Genomic DNA, 23,571 nt, shown 5'->3' on the forward strand with positions numbered 1-23,571 from the left:
CGCTGGAACGCCTGAGCCGCATTTTTCAAACCGAAGGGCATCCGAAGAAATTGGAAAAGACCGAATGGCGTGATGACGGCCGTCTTCGGGATGTCCTCCGGCCTGACGGGGACCTGATGGTAGCCGCGTATGAGGTCCACCTTCGAAAAGAAGGACATGCCCGCCAACCAGGCGGAGAAGTCCTGGATTTGGGGGACGGGGTAGCGGTCGGGGGTGGTGGCGTCTTTGAGGCGCCGGTCGTCCCCACACGGTCGCCATCCCCCGCCGGGCTTTGGCACGACGTGAAGCGGCGACGCCCAAGCACTCTCGGAGCGCCGCACAATGCCGAGCCGCTCCAGCGTAGCGAACTCCGCTTTAGCTACCGCAAGCTTCGTCGGCTCGAGGCGGCGTGCCCGGGCGTAGACCGGTGGCCCGGCGTTGGGGATGTGGTGTTCCATCCCGTGCTTGACGGCCCCCGCCGAGAAGGTGGGCCGCGTAAGGGCCGGGAAGCTGGCGAGGAGGCGGGTGAAGTCGTCCGCTGTCTGAAGCGTACAAACTAACCTCGCCGGGACCGAACCGCTCAGCAAGCCACTTGGCGAGCCGCTCGGTGAGCCGCTCAGTGAGCCGCTCAACGAGCTGCTCAGCGCGCAAGCCAGCGAGCTGAACGTTTCAGCCTCGATGAGACGTCTGTTCTTCACATCGACCAACAACCCATGTGCACAGAGGAAGTCCGCACCGAGCAGTGCCATGGGGACACTAGCGGTTACGAACGTCCACGTGAAGCGTTGCCTTCCGAACCGCAGGGAGAGGCAGCGCTTCCCGAATGTGCGTATGGGTGTTCCGTTTGCGGCAAGCAACACGGGGCCCTGGCCCGCGGTGTGCTTGTCGGAAGTAGAGGCAGGGATAACGCTCACCTGTGCCCCTGTATCGCATAGGAAACGGCGCCCGGACAAGGTGTCCGTTATAAAAAGAAGGCTGCCGGAATGGCCGATGCTCAGGGCTGCTACAGAGCGCCGGCTTTGTAGTTTCCCGACTTGCCGAAGGAGCACGGTGGGCAACAATTCTTCGCCTTGTGGCCAAACCTGGCGTGGAAATGGCACCAGGTTTGTGGCGAAGGCGGAGGCCGCGGTTTTCGCGGTGGTGGTGGGCGTGGCGTGGCGGCGGCCACGCGGCGTGCATCAGCCTCGGGATCCCCGAGGTGTGGTGCATCAGCATCAGGGTCAGCCTCGGGATGCGCGACGGCCATGCCAAAACTCGCCTGGGTGTCCAAAGCCGCGAAGAACCTGTCGGCCTCGGCAGCGAGAGCTCGGGGTTCCGTCGTCACAGAACCGACCAACGCGAGGCGGACTCGTGCCGGCAGCTGGCGTCGAAATAACGCCCGGAATAGAGCGTTCGGGGTTTCGTCGCCCATCAACGACAGCATATGGTCCATGCGGACCAACGGTCACATGTCACCGAGCTCGGGGAGGTCCAGGAGGCGGTCGGCCCGTGCGTCCACCGTGAGGCCGAACGTGGCGAGGAGGAGACGCTTGATCGCCTCGTACCTGCCGTCGGCCGGTGGGTTCCTCAGGACCGACACGACGCAGGCGGCCGTGCCGGGCCCGAGGGAGGCGACCACGTGGCAGTACCTGGTCTCGTCCACCGTGATGCCTCGAAGTCGGAACTGGGCTTCTGCCTGCAGGAACCAGACTTCGGCTTGCGTCTCCCAGAACTCGGGGAGTTTCATTTGGACCGCGTTGGTTGCCATTGCTGTGGCGGGTTTGGGTGGTCAGCGACGGCTGACCAGAACGTCGGAGGGTCACCAATGAAGCGTGGTGCTACGCGCGCTTACTTGTACAACAAGAAGGAAGCGGACAACGCGGTAAGTTTAAGAGTCTTTATTATCAGAGCTCAACTGTAGCACTGGAGCGCTCCGGGCTGCGCGCCCGGTGTATATCCTGCGGCCACGTCTACCCCTCGGGTGTGGCCGCCGCCCACTTGGTGCGCGGAATGATGCCCTCACGCCAGTGAGCTTTCGTGTCCGCCACAACCTTAAAATTAGTTGGTGGTTTAATTCAGTGACCTGATATGCAAATTTAAAGTAAATCGGATGAAAATTGATTTTAGAAACTTGGCGTATGTTGACGTTTTGTCCTTTATATATCAAAAATATTTGATGGTTGTGACATGATATACAAATTCTGTTCAAATTTCAAGTCAATCGGATGAAAACTGGGGAATTTAGAAATTCCACCTAAGTTGTTGACCTTTGGCCTATATCGACCTTTTGGCCTATGTTGACCTCAAAAATAATTTTTGGTTGAATTTAATGACAAAATATGCAAACCCTCTTAAAATTTCAAGTCAATGAGATGAAAATTGACAATTTTAAAAATTTTGCCTGTGTTGACCTTTTGACCACAATATCAATAGGCTTCTTGCTTATGACCAACTCTACTGTATGGTGAAGTTTTGTGAAGGTTGGTTTAAAATTGTGACCTGTAGGCAATTAACATACAGACAAACAAACAGACAAACAGAGAGAATAACAGACCATACCAACCAATATACTGTACTTGTGAATCTTCGATTTGGCTGAATCTTCGATTTCGCAAGTAACAAACCGATAGACAGACATGGGTGAAAACATAACCTCCATTCACCTTCGGTGGCGGGAGGAGGTAAAACAGACATGCACGTATCAGCAAAGAGCTGGAAAAGAGGGTTGATATTGGACTGCCAATGAAACTTGGTAAATAGTCCTGCATTTCATGACATTCCAGCCAGTGTCACTTATCCTCAGCATGCAGCATTGTGCGAATTCTCAGATTCCATTGCTGTAACGTCATAATAACCTCCACATGAAGGAGGATGGATGTTATGTTTTCACCCCTCTGTCTGTCTGTGAACAGGATATCTCAAAAGGTCATGGAAGGATTTGGACGAAACTTGGTGGACAGATTATTTCGTGTGTGACAAGGACGAATCAATTAGATTTTGATGAAGATTTGAATCTGGATGCGATAATTTTTTAATTTCTTAAGTGACTCTTCACCATTGAGAGCTTTTTTCTTTTGTATACAACATTGAGGCTCGTGTAAGAGCTAACATTAATCACAAACAAACAAACGGACACATAAAACATATAAGAAAGTGAGCGGGAGACAATATGGGGAGAGAGACAAGAAAATTTGAGAGCAGGGACATCGGGAGATCTGTGGGAGGGAGAGGGCTTGGGGGGAGGAGGCATAAGAAGGGGGGTGGGGGGGAGGTGGGAGAGGTATAAAGCACAAGGACATTGCTCGGACTGCCAGGAAAGAAGTCTGTATTTCAAAAAAGTGGATCTGGGGTGAATTCCCTATTCTCTCCTGGTGCAAATCTCCCGATATCCCTGTTCTCTATTGTTTTGTACTTGTGTACTTCCCTCTCTCTCCCCATCTTGTCTCCCACTCCTTTTATTACATGTTTTATGTGACCGTTTTTTTTTGTGATTAATGTTAGCTCTTACACGAGCCTCGATGTGGTATACAAAAAAAAATAAAAAAAATAACGGTGGTTGAAAAGATCAAGGTTTTGGATGGGGGAAGATAAGAGATGGTGGTGAACAGCTGTTTTAAAGACCTGGATGGAGGAGTGCGATTGAAGAGAGTGAGGGAGTTTGTTCCAGAGGCGGGAGAAAAGAGGAATGATAGAGTGAAGGTGAGCAGAGAGTCTTGATTTTGGCAGTTTCACCAGAAGAGGGTTGCTGCCAGGTCTTGTGCAGATCTGCCAGCAAACCTTATATATGAAAGACATGTAGGAATATTTGGGGGACAGAGCACAGAGAGAGCTGGGGGAGCAAGGCTGGAGAGGAGTCGGTAGAAGACAGAAAGACCACCAACCTGCCTGCAGTGAGTGAGTTAAATGCCCCCAGAGTTAGCTTCATCGCGGGAGATTCCAATGATTCTGAAAGCTTTGGTTTCAACAGAGTTAAGCCGAGCTAGGTGTGAGGCAGGAACACCATCCCACAGGGGAGAGCAGTATTCCATTGAGCTGCGGATGAAAGCCTTGTATGTGGTGAGGAGCTCAGGTGTACCAAGGAAGGACTTCGGAAAGACAGAGGATGCCCAGTCGGTGACTGGCTTTGGAGGCCAACTTGGAAATGTGGTTTTCCCAAGAAAGAGCATGGCAGATAGTGAGACCCAAAAGCTTGAGTGACAGAACGTCTTGGAGAGGATTATTGAGAAAGTAGATGGGAGGGTTGTCCAGTTGGTCTTTTCAGAGAGACATCGTGAGAGTGTGAGATTTGTCAGGATTGAAAGACATGTTCCACTTGTTTGACCAGTCTGTGATTTTGTCCAGGTCTGCAGAGAGTGAGGAGGCTGCAGACTGCCGATTTGACAGATGAGGTATGGAGCGGCTGAGAGTGGAGTCATCAGCAAAGAGATAGGGTTTTCCAGAGAGTCGGAGAGATCATTGATAAAGACCAGAAAAAGCACAGGGCCCAGAACACTACCTTGGGGAACTCCAGCCTGAACAGGAAGGGGAGATGAGAGAAATCCATTCGGGGCAACACGTGGACCACGACCAGAGAGGAATTCCGCAAGCCATGCATGGAGATTTCCATGGATACCATAGGAGGAGAGTTTGGTGAGCAGAGCAAGGTTCCAGACCGTATCGAAGGCACGTGATATGTCAAGGGAGACAGTTCTGATTTCGTGTTTGGCATTGAGGACCTCCATCCATTGTTGAGACAGCAGAAGCAACATGTCCAGAGTGGAGTGACCTGGTCTGATTCCAAATTGATGATCAGAGATCAGGCCATTGGAGAAGAGGAAGGATTTTATATCCGAAACAATGATGGATTCCATGACTTTGCTGATAATTGGGAGCAGGCTGATTGGTCTGGAGTTGCATCTGTTTTTGCACCTTTCTTGTGTAAAGCGGTAATGTTGGCTGATTTCGAAGATGATGGCAGATGACCTTGAGCAAAAGAGAGGGTGAAGAGAACAGAGAGAGGGTGTGAAAGAGCGGCAGAGCAGGATTTTAGGACCCGTGGGCTGATGCCATCTGGTCCAGTTGCAGAATCAGAGTGGAGGATTGACAGAAACTTATCCAGGAGCAGCTGGGTTCGACTGGGTACGGTGGGTATCGAGAGAGATGGGTTTGGGACACATGATTTTGAGGCAAACACAGAGTTGGGGCGAAAAGCAATAATATAGCATGATATTTCAAAAGGTTGTGGTCGAGTTATGACAAAACTAGCTGGATAAGTTGGTTAGGTGAGAAGAATAAGCAGATTCGATTTTAGTTCAGGACGTGATCCAGATCTGGCCTATCGGTGGGATACAAAACGTAAACTGTTCAGCCTGGCGGAGGTATGTGCTCTATAGAGTGCTGTGCTAGTTTTGTCTCTGAAATGATTTGAAAAAAGAAATTTGAAAAAAGAAAAAACACACACCACCACCACCTCCCTCGATGTTTATGGACAAACTCCTTCGTGTGCCTTAGAAAGTGTAGAAGTTCATTCTTTTACAAGGTAGAACGAGAAGGAAGTCTTTGTACACAATGCAGATGAACTGACGTTCCTAAAGGGGATCTTCCATCAAATGCCATTGTGGTTTGCCGAAGACAAGTTTTGGCTGAGAATAAAACTGCGAAGTTGCAAACACGTCGGCAGATGGCTGTTTACAGAAGTTCGGTTTTGCCAATGGCCTTGTGGTATAGAAAAACAAGATGTTGTTTATTGTCAAAGTAATGCTCAGGATCAAACTTTTTCCTCTCTAGATCGTCAAAGAAAAAACAAGAAGACGTCATGCGGAGCACGATACTTGCAAAATCCCCCCCCCCCCCCCCCCCCACCAAAGAAAAAAAATTCCATTGATACAGCAAATTGTCCATTTCATCAAGATTAAAATTGACAATATTGATCAAAGCTCGGGTCAATAGGAAGAAAAGTAACGATTTTTCAGATGAAAAAGGATGAATGATGAATGATGAATGATGAATTCATCATCATTCATCATCATTCATTCATCATTCATGAATGAGGAATTCAATTCAACAATTCCCAATCGAACAAAGGCCAAACACGTGTCATGGGAGATATGAAAAAGCAAGCGAGGTCTCGTCGTGGGCGTGGCCAGATGTCGTGTAAATGACATCCAGATGTCGTGTCGTGTAAATGTATCTTCGTCCCCATGAGAGGGGTGGAGTTTGTTAATTAGTGAGGGATTATTGGGTAAATTAATCCCCTGTATGTAATTGCCTCTGTAAATTTTCCTGTGTTCCTTATGACACCGCACTACAGACACCGCATAAGAAATCGGCCATTAACCACACTATTTAAAAACCAACCGGAAACCAGGCATCAAGCACTATCACTGATAACACCGACTTGGTGAGCGCACAGGCACAGGCAGGGCCAGGAGCCATGCCTCAAAGAGCAGTAATTGGCAGGGATTTGATTGATACAGAGACTGCTAAGATGAGACTCACTGATAGGAGCAGAGACAGAGATGTCGTGGGATGACGTCAGAGTCTCAAGTACAAAATAAGTGGAACAGTGTACATCTGCCATTCTCGTTCTGGATCCCATAGCGAACGGTCGCTTATTGGCTCTTGCACAAGGAAGATTCATCATGAACGGACATGTTCTGACATCTTGATAGTGATCGTGAGGAGGAGAAATTGCGGACAGAGAACTGCGGTTTCCCAAGCAAAAACGACAAGTGGACGGGCGCTGCCTGCTCCCTATGCTCTTGACGAAGCCAGGAGTGAGCGGACGTGCAGCGAGGCCGAGTTCGCGCCAAGGAGCACATTTTCCCGCCAACGACGCGATAGGGTTTTTGACGATTCCTGACGAGATTTAAGAGCCGATTTGAGCTAAATGCCACGAAGAAAAAAAAAAAAGAACCACCTTTAGAGGCCATTTTTCCCCACAGAGCTGGGGTTGGCCTTTTTTTGGGCACCGTGGTCCCCTTTTTGAAGTGTAGCGGTTACCGCTGGATGCACACAATCGCCTTGCACCGGCCAGAACACGGCCAGACGCGCCTCTCCCGGGCATGCACGGACTCACTGTTCCCGGGCACGCCCGAACCTCCCGGGCACGCCCGGTCTCGTCTTTCCCGGGCATGCCCGCTCTCGCCTTTCAAGGGCTCGCCCAGAGCGTCCGGGTATGCCCGCTATCGCCTTTCCAGGGCTCGCCAAGAGCGTCCAGGCATGCCCGCTATCGCCTTTCCAGGGCTCGCCCAGAGCGTCCGGGCATGCCCGCTCTCGCCTTTCAAGTGCTCATCCAGAGCGCCCGGGCACGCCCAGCCTCGACTTGCCAGGCCGCAGCCAAACACGCCCGGGCAGGTCCAGACTCGCCTTTCCAAGGCTCGCCCTTGACACCCGGGCATGCCCGGTATAGCTTTTGCCGGGCAAACTTCCCGACATAAATGTGTATATATATTGCTGCCCGATAAACGGGCTTTTGTCAGAATACCTGAGCTGTTTTGTTTCAATAAAGCAACTCGGACGAATTCCGTCTTTGGTCGCGTCAATTCTTTCGACTCGCGTTGGAGCGCAGCTCCTTCACTGGTGACCTACCCACATGGACACGGCAGTGACTCTTAAACCGCCTACCTTCTGGGAGGCTCACGCGGCTGTTTGGTTCGCCCAGGCGGACTCCCAGTTCGCCCTGCGAGGCATCACCGCGGACGACACCCGCTTCCACCACGTCGTGGCAGCGCTCTGTTCTGCCACCGCGGCCCGCGCCCTGAGCCTCCTCGAGCACCCGCCGGCTGCCGACAAGTATGACGCGCTGAAGATGCTCCTCCTCGACGCTTTCGCCCTCTCACCGGCGGCACGCGCACGGCGCCTGCTCGACCTGCCCGAGCTCGGCGACACGCGCCCGTCTGAGCGCATGGACTATATGCTCTCGTTGCTCGGTGAGCACTCTCCGGATTTTCTGTTCCGCGAGTTGTTCCTTCGCCAGCTGCCTCACCCGGTACGCCTCGCCCTGGCTGGCACGTCGATCACCGATCCCCGCGCCCTCGCCAGGGAAGCCGATAAGATCTCCTCGGCGGGCCAACACATCGGCGCGGCTACCTGGAGCCTGCCGCCGTCCGAGGCGACGCCCACGACGCCCGAGCGCCCTGCGCGGTTGGAGGCCGAACTGCCGGTGAAACTGGCGGCCGCCACGCCGCACCGACCGCTTCCGACACGACGGCCGCGGCCTACACCTGACCAGGCGTGGTGTTATTACCACGCCAGGTTCGGACACAAGGCTCGGACGTGCCGACCCCCGTGCACTTTCGGCAAGTCGGGAAACGGCCGGGCCGGCGTTCATTCCCAGCCATGAGCGCCGGCCACTTGGGCAACTTGCTTTTTATTCGGGACAAAGCGTCCGGGCGGCGTTTCTTTTGTGACACCGGCGCCGAACTGAGCGTCATACCCGCCTCCGAGCAGGACAGGCGGGACGCCGTTTGCGGCCCCTCTTTGGTCGCTGCTAATGGCTCGGCCATACGCACTTTCGGTCCGCGCAACGTCACCCTCTGCTTCGGCAGCCAGCGCTTTCAGTGGACCTTTGTGACCGCCTGCGTCCCCATGGCTTTGCTGGGCGCCGACTTCATCTGCGCGCACGGGCTGCTGGTCGACGTCAAACGTCGTCGCCTTGTCAACGCCGAGACCTTCAGCTCCCTGGCGTGCACGATGAGCAGCTCCGCGCCGACCGAACTGGCGTGCGCCCTCCCGACGGCGAACGAGTTCGCTCGCCTGCTTGCGGAATTCCCGGCCCTCACGCGGCCGACGTTTTCGGCCGTCGCAGTGCAGCATGGGATCGAGCACCACATACCCACTACGGGCCCGCCGGTCTACGCCAGGGCCCGCCGCCTCGACCCGGCCAAGCTCGCCATGGCAAAGGCCGAGTTCGACGCGTTGGAGCACCTCGGCATCGTGCGGCGCTCCAATAGTGCATGGGCCTCACCACTGCACATCGTGCCAAAGCTGGGGGGCGGATGGCGCCCGTGTGGCGACTACCGCCGCCTCAATGACGCTACCACCCCCGACAGGTACCCGATCCCGCACATCCAGGACTTTTCCGCCCATTTGGCGGGACGGGTCATATTTTCCAAAATTGACCTGATACGGGGATACCACCAGGTACCTGTCCGGGCGGCCGACGTCCCGAAGACGGCCGTCATCACGCCGTTCGGCCTGTTCGAATTTTTGAGGATGCCGTTTGGCCTCAAGAACGCGGCCCAGGCGTTCCAGCGCTTAATGGACGGCGTGCTGCGCGACCTGCCATTTCTTTTCGTCTATCTGGACGACATCCTCGTCGCCAGCACGTCCCACGCCGAGCACCTCCTCCACCTCCGAACACTGTTCGGTCGCCTCAGCGAGCACGGCTTAATTGTCAACCCAGCCAAATGCCACTTCGGCACGACGACCGTTGACTTTTTGGGCCACCGCATCACCAAGACCGGGGCCGTGCCGCTGCCGACCAAGGTCGAGGCCATCACCACGTTCCCGCGTCCCCGTTCCATCAAGGCCCTACAAGAGTTCCTCGGCATGGTGAATTTTTATCACCGATTCGTGCCCCGCGCTGCTCAGCTCATGCGGCCCCTTTACGAGGCCCTCCGGGGCAAGCCGGCCAAGCATGACATCGTTTGGTCCGCGGCCATGGACGCGGCCTTCGCGAGCGCAAAACGGGCCCTCGCCGACGCAACGCTGCTGGCTCACCCGGTGCTCAACGCGCCCATCGCCCTCACTACGGACGCCTCCAACTACGCAGTGGGCGCCGTCCATGAACAATGGGTGGACGGGGTTTGGCAGCCACTCGCTTTTTCCAGCCGGCAGCTCCGGCCGAACGAGTTAAAATACAGCACGTTCGACCGCGAGCTGCTCGGTCTATTCCTGGCCGTTCGCCATTTCCGACACCTCCTGGAGGGCCGCCCGTTCACGGCTTTCGTCGACCACAAGCCGTTGGTCTACGCAATGGCCAAAGTCACGGAGCCGTGGTCGGCCCGCCAGCAGCGCCACCTCTCCGCCGTGTCGGAATTCACCACGGGCATCCGGCACGTCGCCGGCAAAGACAACGCTGTGGCCGACTGTCTTTCTCGGGCCAGCGCGAACGCGGTCCACCTCGGCGTGGACTTCGCGCTCATGGCGGCCGACCAGACCACCGACACCTCAGTGCAGGCCCTCCGGGCGGCGGACACGGGCCTCCGCCTGGCCGACATCCCCTTCGCGGGCACCGTCCTGCTCTGCGACGTCTCCCAGGGCCAGCCTCGCCCCATCGTGCCCGTTTCCTGGCAGCGCCGCATCTTCGCCTCCATCCACGGCCTTTCTCACCCGGGCCGGAAAGCTTCTCAGAAGCCGGTGTCGGCGCGTTTCGTCTGGCACGGCCTTCGACGGAACGTCCGCGACTGGGCCAACGCCTGCACGGCCTGCCAGCGGGCCAAGGTCCACCGCCACACCCAGGCCTCGATGGCACCTTTCACCGTGCCTGCACGGCGTTTCGACCACGTCCACGTGGACCTGGTGGGTCCCCTGCCCCCATCGCGGGGGTTCACCCACCTGCTCACCATGGTGGACAGGACCACCAGGTGGCCGGAGGCCGTGCCCCTCACCTCCACCACCACCGCCGACGTGGCGCAGGCGTTCATCGCCACCTGGGTCACGCGCTTCGGCGCACAGGCGGACATCTCGTCCGACCGCGGCCCACAGTTCACGTCCGAACTTTGGGGCGCGGTCGCCCGCTCTTTGGGGGTCACGCTGCACCGCACCACGGCCTACCACCCCCAAGCCAACGGGTTGTGCAAGCGGTTTCACCGCTCCATGAAGGCCGCACTCATGGCCGGCCTTCAGGACGACGGTTGGACCGACTGGCTGCCGTGGGTCCTTTTGGGCCTCCGCACGGCCCCCAAGGAGGACCTCCGGGCGTCCGCCGCCGAGCTCGTCTACGGCCAGCCGCTCCCCGTCCCGGGCGAGTTCGTGCCCGACGCTACCAGTCCCTGGTCCGTCGCACACCAGCGCTCGGACCTCCAGGAGGCCGCCCGCCGATTTGCCCCCGTGCCAACGTCCCGCCACGGTGGCCCCCAGTCCTACGTCCCCCCGGCGCTTCGCACAGCGGAGTACATCTTTGTGCGTCATGACGCACACCGGGGGCCACTCCGGCCGCCGTACGATGGGCCCTTCCGGGTCCTGCGACGGGGCGACAAGTCCTTTGTCGTCGACGTTGGCGGCCGGTCGGACCGGATCTCTGTGGACCGCCTCAAACCGGCACACATGGACGTTGACCGACCACCACGGTTGGCCCTTCCTCCGCGGCGAGGCCGCCCCCCGTCCACAGTTCCCCCCGCTCGACCACCCACCACCACGTCGGACCCCTCCCCACGACCCTCCAGGGGTCGCTTCGGCCGGGTCATCCGGACCCCCCTTAAATTGACCCTGCCGGTGCAGGTCGATTCTGGAGGGGCGTGTGTAGCGGTTACCGCTGGATGCACACAATCGCCTTGCACCGGCCAGAACACGGCCAGACGCGCCTCTCCCGGGCATGCCCGGACTCACTGTTCCCGGGCACGCCCGAACCTCCCGGGCACGCCCGGTCTCGTCTTTCCCGGGCATACCCGCTCTCGCCTTTCCAGGGCTCGCCCAGAGCATCCAGGCATGCCCGCTATCGCCTTTCCAGGGCTCGCCCAGAGCGTCCGGGCATGCCCGCTATCGCCTTTCCAGGGCTCGCCCAGAGCGTCCGGGCATGCCCGCTATCGCCTTTCCAGGGCTCGCCCAGAGCGTCCGGGCATGCCCGCTCTCGCCTTTCCAGTGCTCGTCCAGAGCGCCCGGGCACGCCCAGCCTCGACTTGCCAGGCCGCAGCCAAACACGCCCAGGCAGGTCCAGACTCGCCTTTCCAAGGCTCGCCCTTGACACCCGGGCATGCCCGGTATAGCTTTTGCCGGGCAAACTTCCCGACATAAATGTGTATATATATTGCTGCCCGATAAACGGGCTTTTGTCAGAATACCTGAGCTGTTTTGTTTCAATAAAGCAACTCGGACGAATTCCGTCTTTGGTCGCGTCAATTCTTTCGACTCGCGTTGGAGCGCAGCTCCTTCAGAAGCAATGTTTTACGGCCGGATGCCCTTCCTGCCGCCAACCCTGTGTAATCGCCTCTTGCGACACACAGGGAATTACCAGTGACCTGGTACTCAATTTGCCAACCTCAGAAGGATGACAGGCTGGCATTAATTCAGCAATCGACCGGGATTCGTACCCAGGATCCTAGGATCCCAAGCTGGCACCCTAACCGCTAAGCCAACACCAGGCCACAAACAACACATATTTGCGTTGGTTGCGTTTGTGGTTCTGTCTGTCTGTCTGTTTGTTTGTTTGTCACCGGCCTACAGGTCACAAATCTAAACCAATCGTCACGAAACTTCACCAAATGGTCAAGTTGGTCACAAGCAAGAAGCCTATTGTTTTTGGGGTCAAAAGGTCAACATAGGCCAAAGGTCACCAACTTTGCCAAATTTCTAAAATCCTCAATTTTCATCCAATTGACTTGAAATTTGAAGAGGACTTGCAAATCTGGTCACAGAATTCAACCACAAAGTATTTTTGAGGCCAACATAGGCCAAAAAGTCAACATTGGCCAAAAGGTCATCATAGGCAAAATTTATAAAATCCTCAATTTTCATCCAATTGACTTGAAATTTGAAGAGGACTTGCATGTCTGGTCATTGCATTCAACCACCAAGTATTTTTGAGGTCAACATAGGCTGAATTTCTAAAATCCTCAATTTTCATCCTATTGACTGGAAATTTGAAGAGCATTTGCATATCTGGTTACTGAATTTAACCACAAATTATATTTTAGGACTTTAGGTGAACATAGGCCAAAAGGTCAACATAGGCCAAATTTTTTAAATCATCAATTTTCATCCGATTGACTTGAAATTCTAAGAGGATTTGCATATATGGTCACTGAATTCAACCACCAGCTATTTTTGAGGTCAACATAGGCCAAAAGGTCAACATAGGCCAAGTTTTTAAAAACCTCAATTTTCATCCGATTGACTTGAAAATTGAACAGCATTTGCACATTGAGTCACTAAATAGGAAAACCAGCTATTTTTGAAGTCAAAAGGTCAAAGGTCAACTCAAGGTCAACCTTCCAAAATCATCATTTTTCATCTGAAAAATCATCACTTTTCTTCCTATTGACCCGAGCTTTGATCAAGATTGTCAATTTTATTCTTGATGAAATGGACAATTTGCCGTATCAATGGAATTTTGTTCTTGGGGGTGGGGCGTGGATTTTGCAAGTATCGTGCTCCGCATGACGTCTTCTTGTTTTATTCCTTGTCTGTATACAGGTCTGTGTGGGAGAGCTCCAGTTAGGAATTTAGTTTTATCGTGCATTATTTTGTGACCGGCATTTTCTTTAATAAATCCGGTATTTTTGTACATTTTAATTCCGTGTTGTTTGAGTTAATTTATCCAAGTGCGAAGACATCGGGTGGAGCCGTCCAGGTAAGTTCGTCATCCCCCTTTCCCTCGCGTGTAATGAAGGTCCGCCATTGAATTAAATGCCTCGGAGTTTTTCAGTTCATTTGGTCATCTGTGTCACCCTGCGGTGTTCACCACACAGGGTAGTCACGCGACAATATGTTAGTTAAGTCCTTTGAGGAAAGGGTCTCCATGCAGGAGTGGACCCTTTGTTCTCAATCCGTTATTGTGTTTTTAGGTAGAATGAATTATTTTAATGTGAAAGTACGTTTCAAACAAGCCCTACCTTGATTGAATGGTGCAATCCTTGGGTCGTTCATGCTGGAAAACAAATAAAGCTGTCTTAATATAGATATATGTATGACATGAAAAAAACCAAAATGTATTGTATGTATTTATATATCAATGGAACATTCTTAAAATTGAAGCTATACATACATGCATGTGCGTAATGCATTCCTTGTGGTGTATTTACTAGCTTTGGAACCATTTACTTTGTTCCATGACTTCCGTTGAGCATATTTATCTGTGGAAAAAGGTAACATATACCATCAAAAGCATATACCATCTGTTTAGTTGAAAAAGTAAACTTTATTGCAAAGTTTTTTTTGAAATAGTTGTGCACATTCGTCTCTTCATATCGAGTAATTTAGGGAATTTTCAGAATGTGTTGTCGTACTTTTGAGACAGTTTCACAGGTGTGTGTGTGTGTGTGTGTGTGTGTGTGTGTGTGTGTGTGTGTGTGTGTGTGTGTGTGTGTGTGTTTGTGTGTGTGTGACCCAAAGCCAGACTTTTGACCACGCTACGAGTCCATCAGGCATTCCATACTAGTGCGATGGAGATGTAGTTTGTTTAATCCAAGTTTCAAGAATCAAGTTTCAATAAGATACGAGCATTAACTGCTGTGCAGATTTGGTGCCAACGATTGCATAGGAGCTGCAATTTAGAGCAAGGATTGGTTTGTGTGCTTATGAATATTGTTTCCTTTGAATTGTCCAAAAATAAATGATTGGATTTATAAGACAGGTGGGAAAGAAATGCTTACATTTTATTTTCGGAATCAAGAAGAACAAACAGACCCCAAGTACAAGGCACACCAGCATCAGTATAATGATCCTCCTCTCCATGCTTTTCAAACCTAAACACACAAGAGAACAAACAGTAAGAATAAGTGGATGACTTTCAAGGTAGAGGTACATGGTGGTGGAATAATTCCTTTCATCCCGAGAGTAGGAGTTAAAACATCAATATCTGCAACAACAATGTCTTATTCAAAGTGCCTTCAATGGTTATGGGAATATAATGATAATCTAAACAAGATGCACCCTTTGAAACCCAGGTGACATATGCATGTGACTCATAATTACATTTATGATTTTCTTTCTCCATCAGTGGAAGAGTTTTTGGTGGCAAATATAGCTTTTCACATGTTGAATATCGTATTTGGTGCTCATCACAAGTTGGCTGGAGATCATTAAGAATCAATCACAATGTGTGGAATGGTGCTTTTACACCCTTCTGAAATGTGCACCATGTGGATGGACCAAATTAGGCAAGGCAGGCAGATTACACCCTTCTGAAGCGTATTGAAGAGCCAGCTGGGTTTTCACTGATAACTTTGACAGTTATGTGATTCTCCTGAGATTACCTCATGTTCCTCAAACCTATCATCAGAATTCTTATTACTGTTATCTTCAGTCAAATTTGAACGTGACAACATCTGGGTTTACCAGTTGCGTCCTCACCACTCAGGCGCAGTGCCCTCAAGTGTCGCCATTAATGCTGTAGTCATATATGCTTGTAAGACAAACGTCATCAGTAATCATACTACAGTATATATAACTTGGTGTGCGTGTGTGTGTGTGTGTGTGTGTGTGTGTGTGTGTGTGTGTGTGTGTGTGTGTGTGTGTGTGTGGCTTATTTATATATGCACTCCTAAACTTAGCTGAAATTTGGTGGTTGTACTTGGGGTGTGGCTAGGAAGGTTTTATAGGCATAAACATTTCATAGTCGCAGGGGTTTAGGGGGAGGGAGACGATGCAAATTCTCCATGTAAATGTGTATCGTGTAACACCACTCCGGGTGGGAGAGTTTATTACAAGTCTGACCGGTTTACTGTATTACTAGCACCAGCAGGGACCCTCGGGGCAGCGTTCTGTGGAAACCCTCCGTTTTTCGAGGCGGTGTATAGGCAACAAAGTGTTGTCTTGCATTCTCTTGTAAGTTTATTTTTAGCGATGTAATGGTAGGGCATGGTAATTGTGAATATGACAAGTTCGACGATGTGTTCGGCCTGAACTGCATGAAAATTAAAATGCCGGTGGGTGGAGTCAGCCTTCCAACTGATGATGTCGCTGTGGGCGGAGTGAAGCGAGCTGTCTAACCAATGGGCAGAAAGAGAGAAACAGACAGACAGAAAACTGCCAGTGCCATTGCTTTGATATACAGATAATAGTATCTCTGTATAAAAACCTCGTCCTTCACGAAGAGTCGGCGAGCTATCGCCGACACAATGGCCAAATTTCAAATTCCTGCCCTAACTACTGCTGGGAGAGGGATGGCAAACCACCCAACCGTAGCATCAAAATGATGACTCAAAGTGGTTATTTACCTGGAACCGTGATGAAATAGAGTAGGATAATTGGAAGCGAGAAACACCTTGCACTTACATTTCACTTCTACTCTGACTTCAGCACTTTTTTCTCCAAGAATGTTGGTCGCCGTGCACTTGGTGTGAAATGTTGAGCATCGTGGAGCATTGTTAATTGTGATGCTTTGTTCACGATCAATGATGGTGCTTATTCCAGATGCCGATGATTCCTTGATACCAAATATTACGTTGGGAACTGGGATGGCAATGGACTCACATCTGAGGAAAATACGATCACCAGGAGAAACTTGAGTTTTACCCAACACTCCCGCAGTTGGTGAATCTGCACACAAAAAGTCAAAAGTGAGGACGAGAAAAGTCGAAAAAATCCCATTTCCCTTCTCAAATAATCTTCGATCCGTCAGAGATCCACCGCGCAATACACTTGCGCAAGTGCATACCAGAGAAGAATAAGAAGAAGAACCACCTTTAGAGGCCATTTTGGTCCCGCAGAGTGGGGGCTTGGTTCCTTTTTTGAAGCACTGTTTTATGGCCGGATGCCCTTCCTGCCACTAACCCTGTTAGTCGCCTTTTGCGACACAGGGAATTACCAGGGAATTACCAGGGAATTTACCAGTGAACTGGTACTCAATTTGCCGACCTCGGAAGGTATGTACAGGCTGAGTTCAACCCCCCTGGCGTAAATTCAGCAACCAACCGGGATTTCGAACCCATGATCACTAGGATCCCAAGCTGGCACCCTAAACGCTAAGCCAACACTAGGCTGAAAGTGCACACCAGAGGCAGTTATAAAATCAATAAATATAATAAGGCAAGGTGTTCAAGGCTAAGACCTATAAATTAAAGAATTTGGACTGTGGTCTATACCATGGGGTACCACCCTTAAGATCTAAACTTACTAAGGTTAATGCAAAATTTTTTAAAAACGGAATCAAATTGATCGCCAGAACTAGATTGCCCTTGAGAATGCAATTCACTCAACAACGTTTCAATAAATAATATAATCTTGCAATGTCAAGTCTGATTTATCATTTGTCATTGCGATGCTGTTACTGTTGATTTTCACCATTTTTTATGTTTCCTCTTGCTTTCATTACTTCCTTGTCAGACTCACATAAGTGGCACAAATCTGTGTCTCCATTGTTGCTTTTCCCATCGCAGGTATACACCTTTCCTGTTTTAGCATCATCTTTCTTGACAAACAAAGACACGTTCTCTTCTTTGAAGTGATCTGTACTGGAGGGAGACCACTTGAGTTGTGGTGGATCTTTCCAATTTTCCCAAACACAAATTAGCTGAACATGGGTGACATTGTGCAGAGAGGCGGAGCAGATTGGTTTAAGAGTTGGTCGTCCTGGTCAAAGAAACAAATACATTAACATGCAACTCACTTTTTAACAACATGTTCCCAACAACGAATTCACCCTTTGTTGGCCATTATTTACTATAACAATCATTTAATTATCTTTTTCCTTGTTTTTTTGTATGCATAATCGAGGCTCGTAAAAGAGCTAACATTTATCACACAAACAAATCAAACAGACAAACAAACAAAGTATATAAAAAGGGGAGCGGTAGACAAGATGGGGAGAGAAGGGGAAGCACATAAACACAACATTTGAGAGCAAGGACATCGGGAATGTGTGGGAGGGAGAGGGCTTGGGGGGAGGCGGTGGGGAGGTGTGGGGGGTTGGAGAAGTATAAACACAAGGACAACAAGTACTTCCAGGAAAGAAGTTGGTATTTCAAAAAAGTGGATTTGGGGTGAAATTAGTGGGGGTAGAAAAGATCAAGGTTTTGGATGGGGGAAGATAAGAGATGGTGGTGAACAGCTGTTTTAAAGACCTGGAGGGAGGAGTGGGATTGAAGAGAGTGAGGGAGTTTGTTCTATAGGTGGGAGAAAAGAGGAATGAAGGAGTGACGGTGAGCAGAGAGTCTTGATTTTGGCAGTTTAACCATAAGAGGGTTGCAGGCAGATCTTGTGCGACCTGTAGGAATATTTGGGGGACAGAGCCCAGAGAGAGCTTGAGGAGCAAGGCCGGAGAGGAGTCGGTAGAAGACAGAAAGACCACCAACCTGCCTGCGGTGAGTAAGTGAAAGGCCCTCGGAGGTAGCTTCATAACAGGAGATTCCAATGATTCTGAACGCTTTAGTTTCAACAGCGTGAAGACGAGCTAGGTGTGAGGCAGGAGCACCAGCCCAGAGGGGAGAGCAGTATTCCATTGAGCTGCGGATGAAAGCCTTGTATGTGGTGAGGATCTCCTTTTTTATTCAATTATAGGGATGTGGGCAGCATTGCCTTAGATTCATCATGTAGTGTGGACTGTAATTTGTTCTGAGGGCAATAAGAGTCAACAATTTTGTGTGGATTGGCTAAATTGGAAGACTAAACCAGGCAGGAAAGGCATTCTCACCCCTTCCCTGAAAATCATTAGCGAGCCAGCTTGGTTATCAACATTCTGATTGGGACATGGGAATCCTTCTGGGCTGCAGCTAGATTTCTTTACCCACAACCTCTTAATATGTAAGCTCTTAAATGTCACCACTAGGTCACTACGTAACCATTTTGTAGGATATTAGATTGACAACACAAAAAATTAATGCATTAAACTCTTACATGACAAAATATTCATATTTTGCTAATACAGACTTGGCATTTAATATGGAATTTTTTTTTTTTTTGACTTGGGTTTACTTTCTTAACTCAGTATATCAATCTGGTGAGTTTCTTTTACACTTTGGTGATTTATTTGTTAAAAGAACCATGTCACTGATTGTCTGTCGCAGCAAGAAGTCAACAACAGGATTATATCACAGGTGGCGTGGCAAAATGCACGGACAGGTGCATTTGATTATTGGTTTCACAGTCGGTATACAAGGGTTGTTGCGTTATGTATTAGTGGAAAACAATTGCTGCTGCACATCTCCAAAAGTTACTGCCGCTTACTCTGGAGATGGTTCGTCAACTCGACAATGCTGTTTGTCATGGAGTGGTGGCTTTACGAAATTACGGCATGAAACAGCGTGCTATTGCTCGGCAGTATGGCATCACTCAAGGTCAGGTGTCAAAGATCCTGAAACGAAATGCTCAGAGGGGTGTCCCTACTCCAATACCGAGGCCAGGACGTCCCCGCAGAACCACAAGGAGGGATGATCGCCAGCTGCACCGGTGAGTCCGCAATGGCCATACCAAGTCAGCTAATTGGCTTAGGGCTGAGTGGCAGCAACTGACAAATGTGCCTGTATCCAGAAGGCTAGTCAACCAACGACTGGTTCAAGCAGGCTATCGTGCCAGGTGTCCCCTGAGAAAGCCACGCCTGACCAGACAACACCACCAGCGCCGATTGCAGTGGGCCAGAGAGCACCGTCAATGGCAGCCAGGACACTGGAATCACGTGATCTTCAGTGACGAGTCTAGATTTATTTTCTTTTCTTTTTTTTCTTTTTTTGTATACAAGATCGAGGCTCGTGAAAGAGCGAACATTTATCACACAGAAAGACAAACCGACAAACCGACACATAAAACAAATAACATCGGGAGCGGTAGACAAGATGGGGAGAGAGGGGGAAGGACACAAACACAACATTTGAGAGCAGGAACCGAGAGACATGGAGACATCGAGAGATCTGTGGGAGGGAGAGGGCTTTGGGTGGGAGGCATGGGAAAGGGGGTGGGAGAGGCATAAAACATATGGACACTGCCAGGACTACCAGGAAAGAAGTTGGAATTACAAACAAGGTGGATCTGGGGTGAATTCGTGGGGGTAGAAAAGATCAAGGTTTTGGATGGGGGAAGATAAGAGATGGTGGTGAACAGCTGTTTTAAAGACCTGGAGGGAGGAGTGGGATTGAAGGGAGTGTGGGAGTTTGTTCCAGAGGCGGGAGAAAAGAGGAATGAAGGAGTGAAGGTGAGCAGAGAGCTGAGATTTCGGCAGTTTAACCATCAGAGGCTTGCTGGCAGATCTTGTGCGACCTGTAGGAATATTTGGGGGACAGAGCACAGAGAGAGCTGGGGGAGCAAGGCCGGAGAGGAGTCGGTAGAAGACAGAAAGACCACCTACCTGCCTGCGGTGAGTGAGTGAAAGGCCCTCAGAGATAGCTTCATCGCGGGAGATTCCAATGATTCTGAAAGCTTTGGTTTCAACAGCGTGAAGCCGAGCTAGGTGTGAGGCAGGAGCACCAGCCCATAGGGGAGAACAGTATTCCATTGAGCTGCGGATGAAAGCCTTGTATGTGGTGAGGAGCTCAGGTGTGCCTAGGAAGGACTTCGCACGATGGAGCGAAGGTCTATTCTGGTCTATCGTCAAGATGGCCGCGTCCGAATGCGCAGACAAGTGCATGAAGCCTCAAACAAAGATTGTATAGTGCCAAGAGTCCAAGCTGGAGGTGGTGGGGTGACGGTTTGGGATGCTTTTCATGCAGGGGGCAAAACTGACCTGGTTGTTCTGAATGGAAACCTGAACCAGTTCAAGTACAGGGCCATTCTGGAAGAAACATTGCTTCCATTTGCTCGTGCAGCCTTTCGAGGAAACTTTGTCTTCCAAGATGACAATGCATGGCCTCATCGTGCTCGCATGATCCAACACTTTCTTGCTGACCGTGGTGTAGAGCATATGGAGTGGCCTGCCATGTCCCCGGATATGAATCCGATAGAGAACTTGTGGGCAGAATTAACGCGTCAAATCGACCACTTGGACCAGCAGCCGACCTCTGTGCGTGAATTGCAGCAGGCTATTGTCACTGCATGGCAAGCGATTCCTGTACAAACCTTGGCAAATCTCGTGAACAGCATGCCTCAACGTGTACGTGCTCTCCTGAATGCTCGTGGGGGTTACACGAAGTACTGAACTGTAATTTTAGTGTCCGTAATCCCAGTCGTAATTTAACTTTTGTTTTTGTTAACAAAAAATTTCGCTAATGTGAAAAATAAAGAGCTACTTCTGGAAAACGTACAGAAGTTTAATACTGTACTGTCCATGAATTGAGTTCGATATCAGTTTACACCACTTTCAAGGATCAATTATTTATTTGTTTCGAAATGTCAAATGTGGTTTTTGTTTCTTTTAAAGGTCACATTAACAAAATCTAGAATAATTTCAACATAATTCCAATGAACTTTTGGTTCTAAGACATCTTGAAAAGTAAGTTCACCCCCACAAAAAAAATATGCCATTGTGGCGGACACGAAAGCACTGACGTGGTGACATCACCCCGCACACCATGTGGGGGTGGGCCACGCCGGGGAGAGTGGCGTGGCCTCAGGATATACACGGGGCGCGCAGCCCCGAGCAGCTCAGTGCTGCAGTTTGAGTGCTTTGAATAAAGACTCTTTTGTATGAACCGCGTTGTCCGCTTGCTCCTTTCGTAAGCCTTAGCGCGCGCAGCACCGTGCTTCATTTGGTGACCTCGACGTTGGATCTGCCATAGCGATCCTTCCGAACACGACGCCATTGCAATGGCAAACAATGCGATGTCGGTCAAACTTCCCGAATTTTGGGAGGCCCAGGCCGAAGTTTGGTTCGTCCAAGCTGAAGCCCAGTTTCAGCTTCGGCGCATCACCAGCGACAACACGCGCTACTGCCACGTCGTCGCCTCCCTCGGGCCCGGCACGGCCGCTCGAGTTGTGTCCGTCCTTCGCCACCCACCGGACGGCTACAAGTACGAGGTGCTCAAGCGGCTACTCCTAGCCACGTTCGGCCTCACGGAGGACGTACAGGCCGACCACCTCCTGGATCTCCCCGAGCTCGGCGACACGCGCCCATCGGTCCGAATGGACCATATGCTGTCGTTGTTGGGCGACGAAGCCCTGGTTCTCTATTCCGGGCGCTTTTCCGTCGCCAACTACCAGCACAGGTACGCCTCGCGTTAACCGGGACCGTGATAACGGAACCCCGAGCACTGGCCGCCGAGGCAGACAGGTACTTCGCGGCTTCGGACATGCGGGCGAGAGTCGGTGCGGCCGTCGTGGATCTCGAGGCTGATGCTGCTGCACACCTCGTGGATCCCGAGGCTGATGCCGATGCACACCTCGTGGCCGCCGCCATGCCCCGCCCATCACCGCGGAGAAAACCGCCACCGCGGGGAAAACCGCTGGCTCCACCAGCCTGGCGGAGCCAGCCGCGCTCCTCCAGCTCCACCACCTGGTGCCGGTTCCACGCCAGGTTCGGCCACGACGCTCGACAGTGTCATCCGCCGTGCTCCTTCGACAGGTCGGGAAACGCCCGGGCCGGCGCTCGATAGTGGCAATGAGCGCCGGACGTTCGAACAGCCTACTGTTCATAACGGACACCTTATCCAGGCGCCGTTACCTGTGCGACACGGGAGTGCAGGTGAGTGTCGTTCCTGCCGATACGTCGGACAAGCACACCGCGGGTGGGGGCCCCGCGCTGCTTGCCACGAATGGGACGCCCATCCGTATGTACGGAAAACGCTGCCTCTCTCTGCGGTTCGGAGGGCAGGTTTTCCGATGGTCGTTCGTCACCACCGACGTGCCCATGGCATTGCTTGGCGCGGACTTCCTGTGCGCAAATGGGCTCCTGGTCGACGTAAAGCACAGACGACTTGTCCAGGCCGAGACGTTCAGCTCACTCGCTTGTGCGCTGCCCAGCTCGTCGAGCAGCTCACTGAGCGGCTCACCGAGCAGCTTGCCAAGCGGCTTGCCGAACGGTTCGGTTCCGGCCACGTTGATCTGTACGCTTCCGGCAGCGGACGAATTCACCCGCCTCCTCGCCAGCTTCCCGGCCCTCACGCGGCCCACCTTCTCGGCGGGGGCCGTCAAGCACGGGGTGGCCCATCACATCCCCACGGTCGGGCCACCGGTCTACGCCCGGGCACGCCACCTCGAGCCGATGAAGCTAGCGGTAGCAAAAGCGGCGTTCGCTACCCTGGAGCGACTCGGCATCGTTCGGCGCTCGGAGAGTGCTTGGGCATCGCCGCTGCACATCGTGCCGAAGCCCGGCGGGGGATGGCGACCGTGCGGGGACTATCGCCGTCTCAATGACGCCACCACCCCCGACCGCTACCCCGTCCCCCACATTCAGGACTTTTCTGCCCGTTTGGCGGGCATGTCCTTCTTCTCGAAGGTGGACCTCATACGCGGCTACCATCAGGTCCCCGTCAGGCCGGAGGACATCCCGAAGACGGCGGTCATCGCGCCATTCGGACTCTTCGAATTCCTGAAGATGCCCTTCGGTTTGAAGAATGCGGCTCAGGCGTTCCAGCGGCTGATGGACAGCGTCCTGCGCGACTTGGATTTTGTATACGTCTACCTGGACGATATCCACATCGCCAGCGCGTCCCGCGAAGAGCACCTACACCACCTCCGCACGCTCTTCGAACGCCTGGGCCAGCATGGCCTGATTGTGAACCCCGCAAAGTGCCGGTTCGGCGTCGCCGAAATCGATTTTTTGGGGCACCGCATCACCAGGCACGGAGCCGTCCCCCTGCCGGCCAAGGTGGAGGCGGTGAAGGGGTTTCCGCGCCCCCGCACGATCAGGGGGCTGCAGGAGTTCCTGGGCATGGTGAAGTTTTACCA

The 23,571-nt window shown here is 52.0% G+C and overlaps 1 protein-coding gene across 5 annotated transcripts in view; it reads right to left on the reverse strand.

The window, feature by feature from the left end:
- Positions 1-23,571, reverse strand: part of LOC137430100 (V-set and immunoglobulin domain-containing protein 10-like 2) — a 199,108-nt gene that overhangs the window by 90,231 nt on the left and 85,306 nt on the right. For all 5 annotated transcript variants that reach the window (XM_068120655.2, XM_078780093.1, XM_078780092.1 and 2 more), the window contains exons 5-9: positions 17,152-17,391; positions 16,096-16,359; positions 14,472-14,564; positions 13,865-13,952; positions 13,713-13,747 (exon numbers count right to left, since the gene is read on the reverse strand). In XM_068120655.2, coding sequence (XP_067976756.2) covers positions 13,713-13,747; positions 13,865-13,952; positions 14,472-14,564; positions 16,096-16,359; positions 17,152-17,391 — 720 coding nt within the window. The remainder of the gene's footprint in view (positions 1-13,712; positions 13,748-13,864; positions 13,953-14,471; positions 14,565-16,095; positions 16,360-17,151; positions 17,392-23,571) is intronic.

This window comes from Myxine glutinosa, chromosome 6 (genome assembly GCF_964187855.1).
Source record: "Myxine glutinosa chromosome 6, kmMyxGlut1.1, whole genome shotgun sequence".
Classification (NCBI taxonomy): Eukaryota; Metazoa; Chordata; class Myxini; order Myxiniformes; family Myxinidae; genus Myxine; species Myxine glutinosa.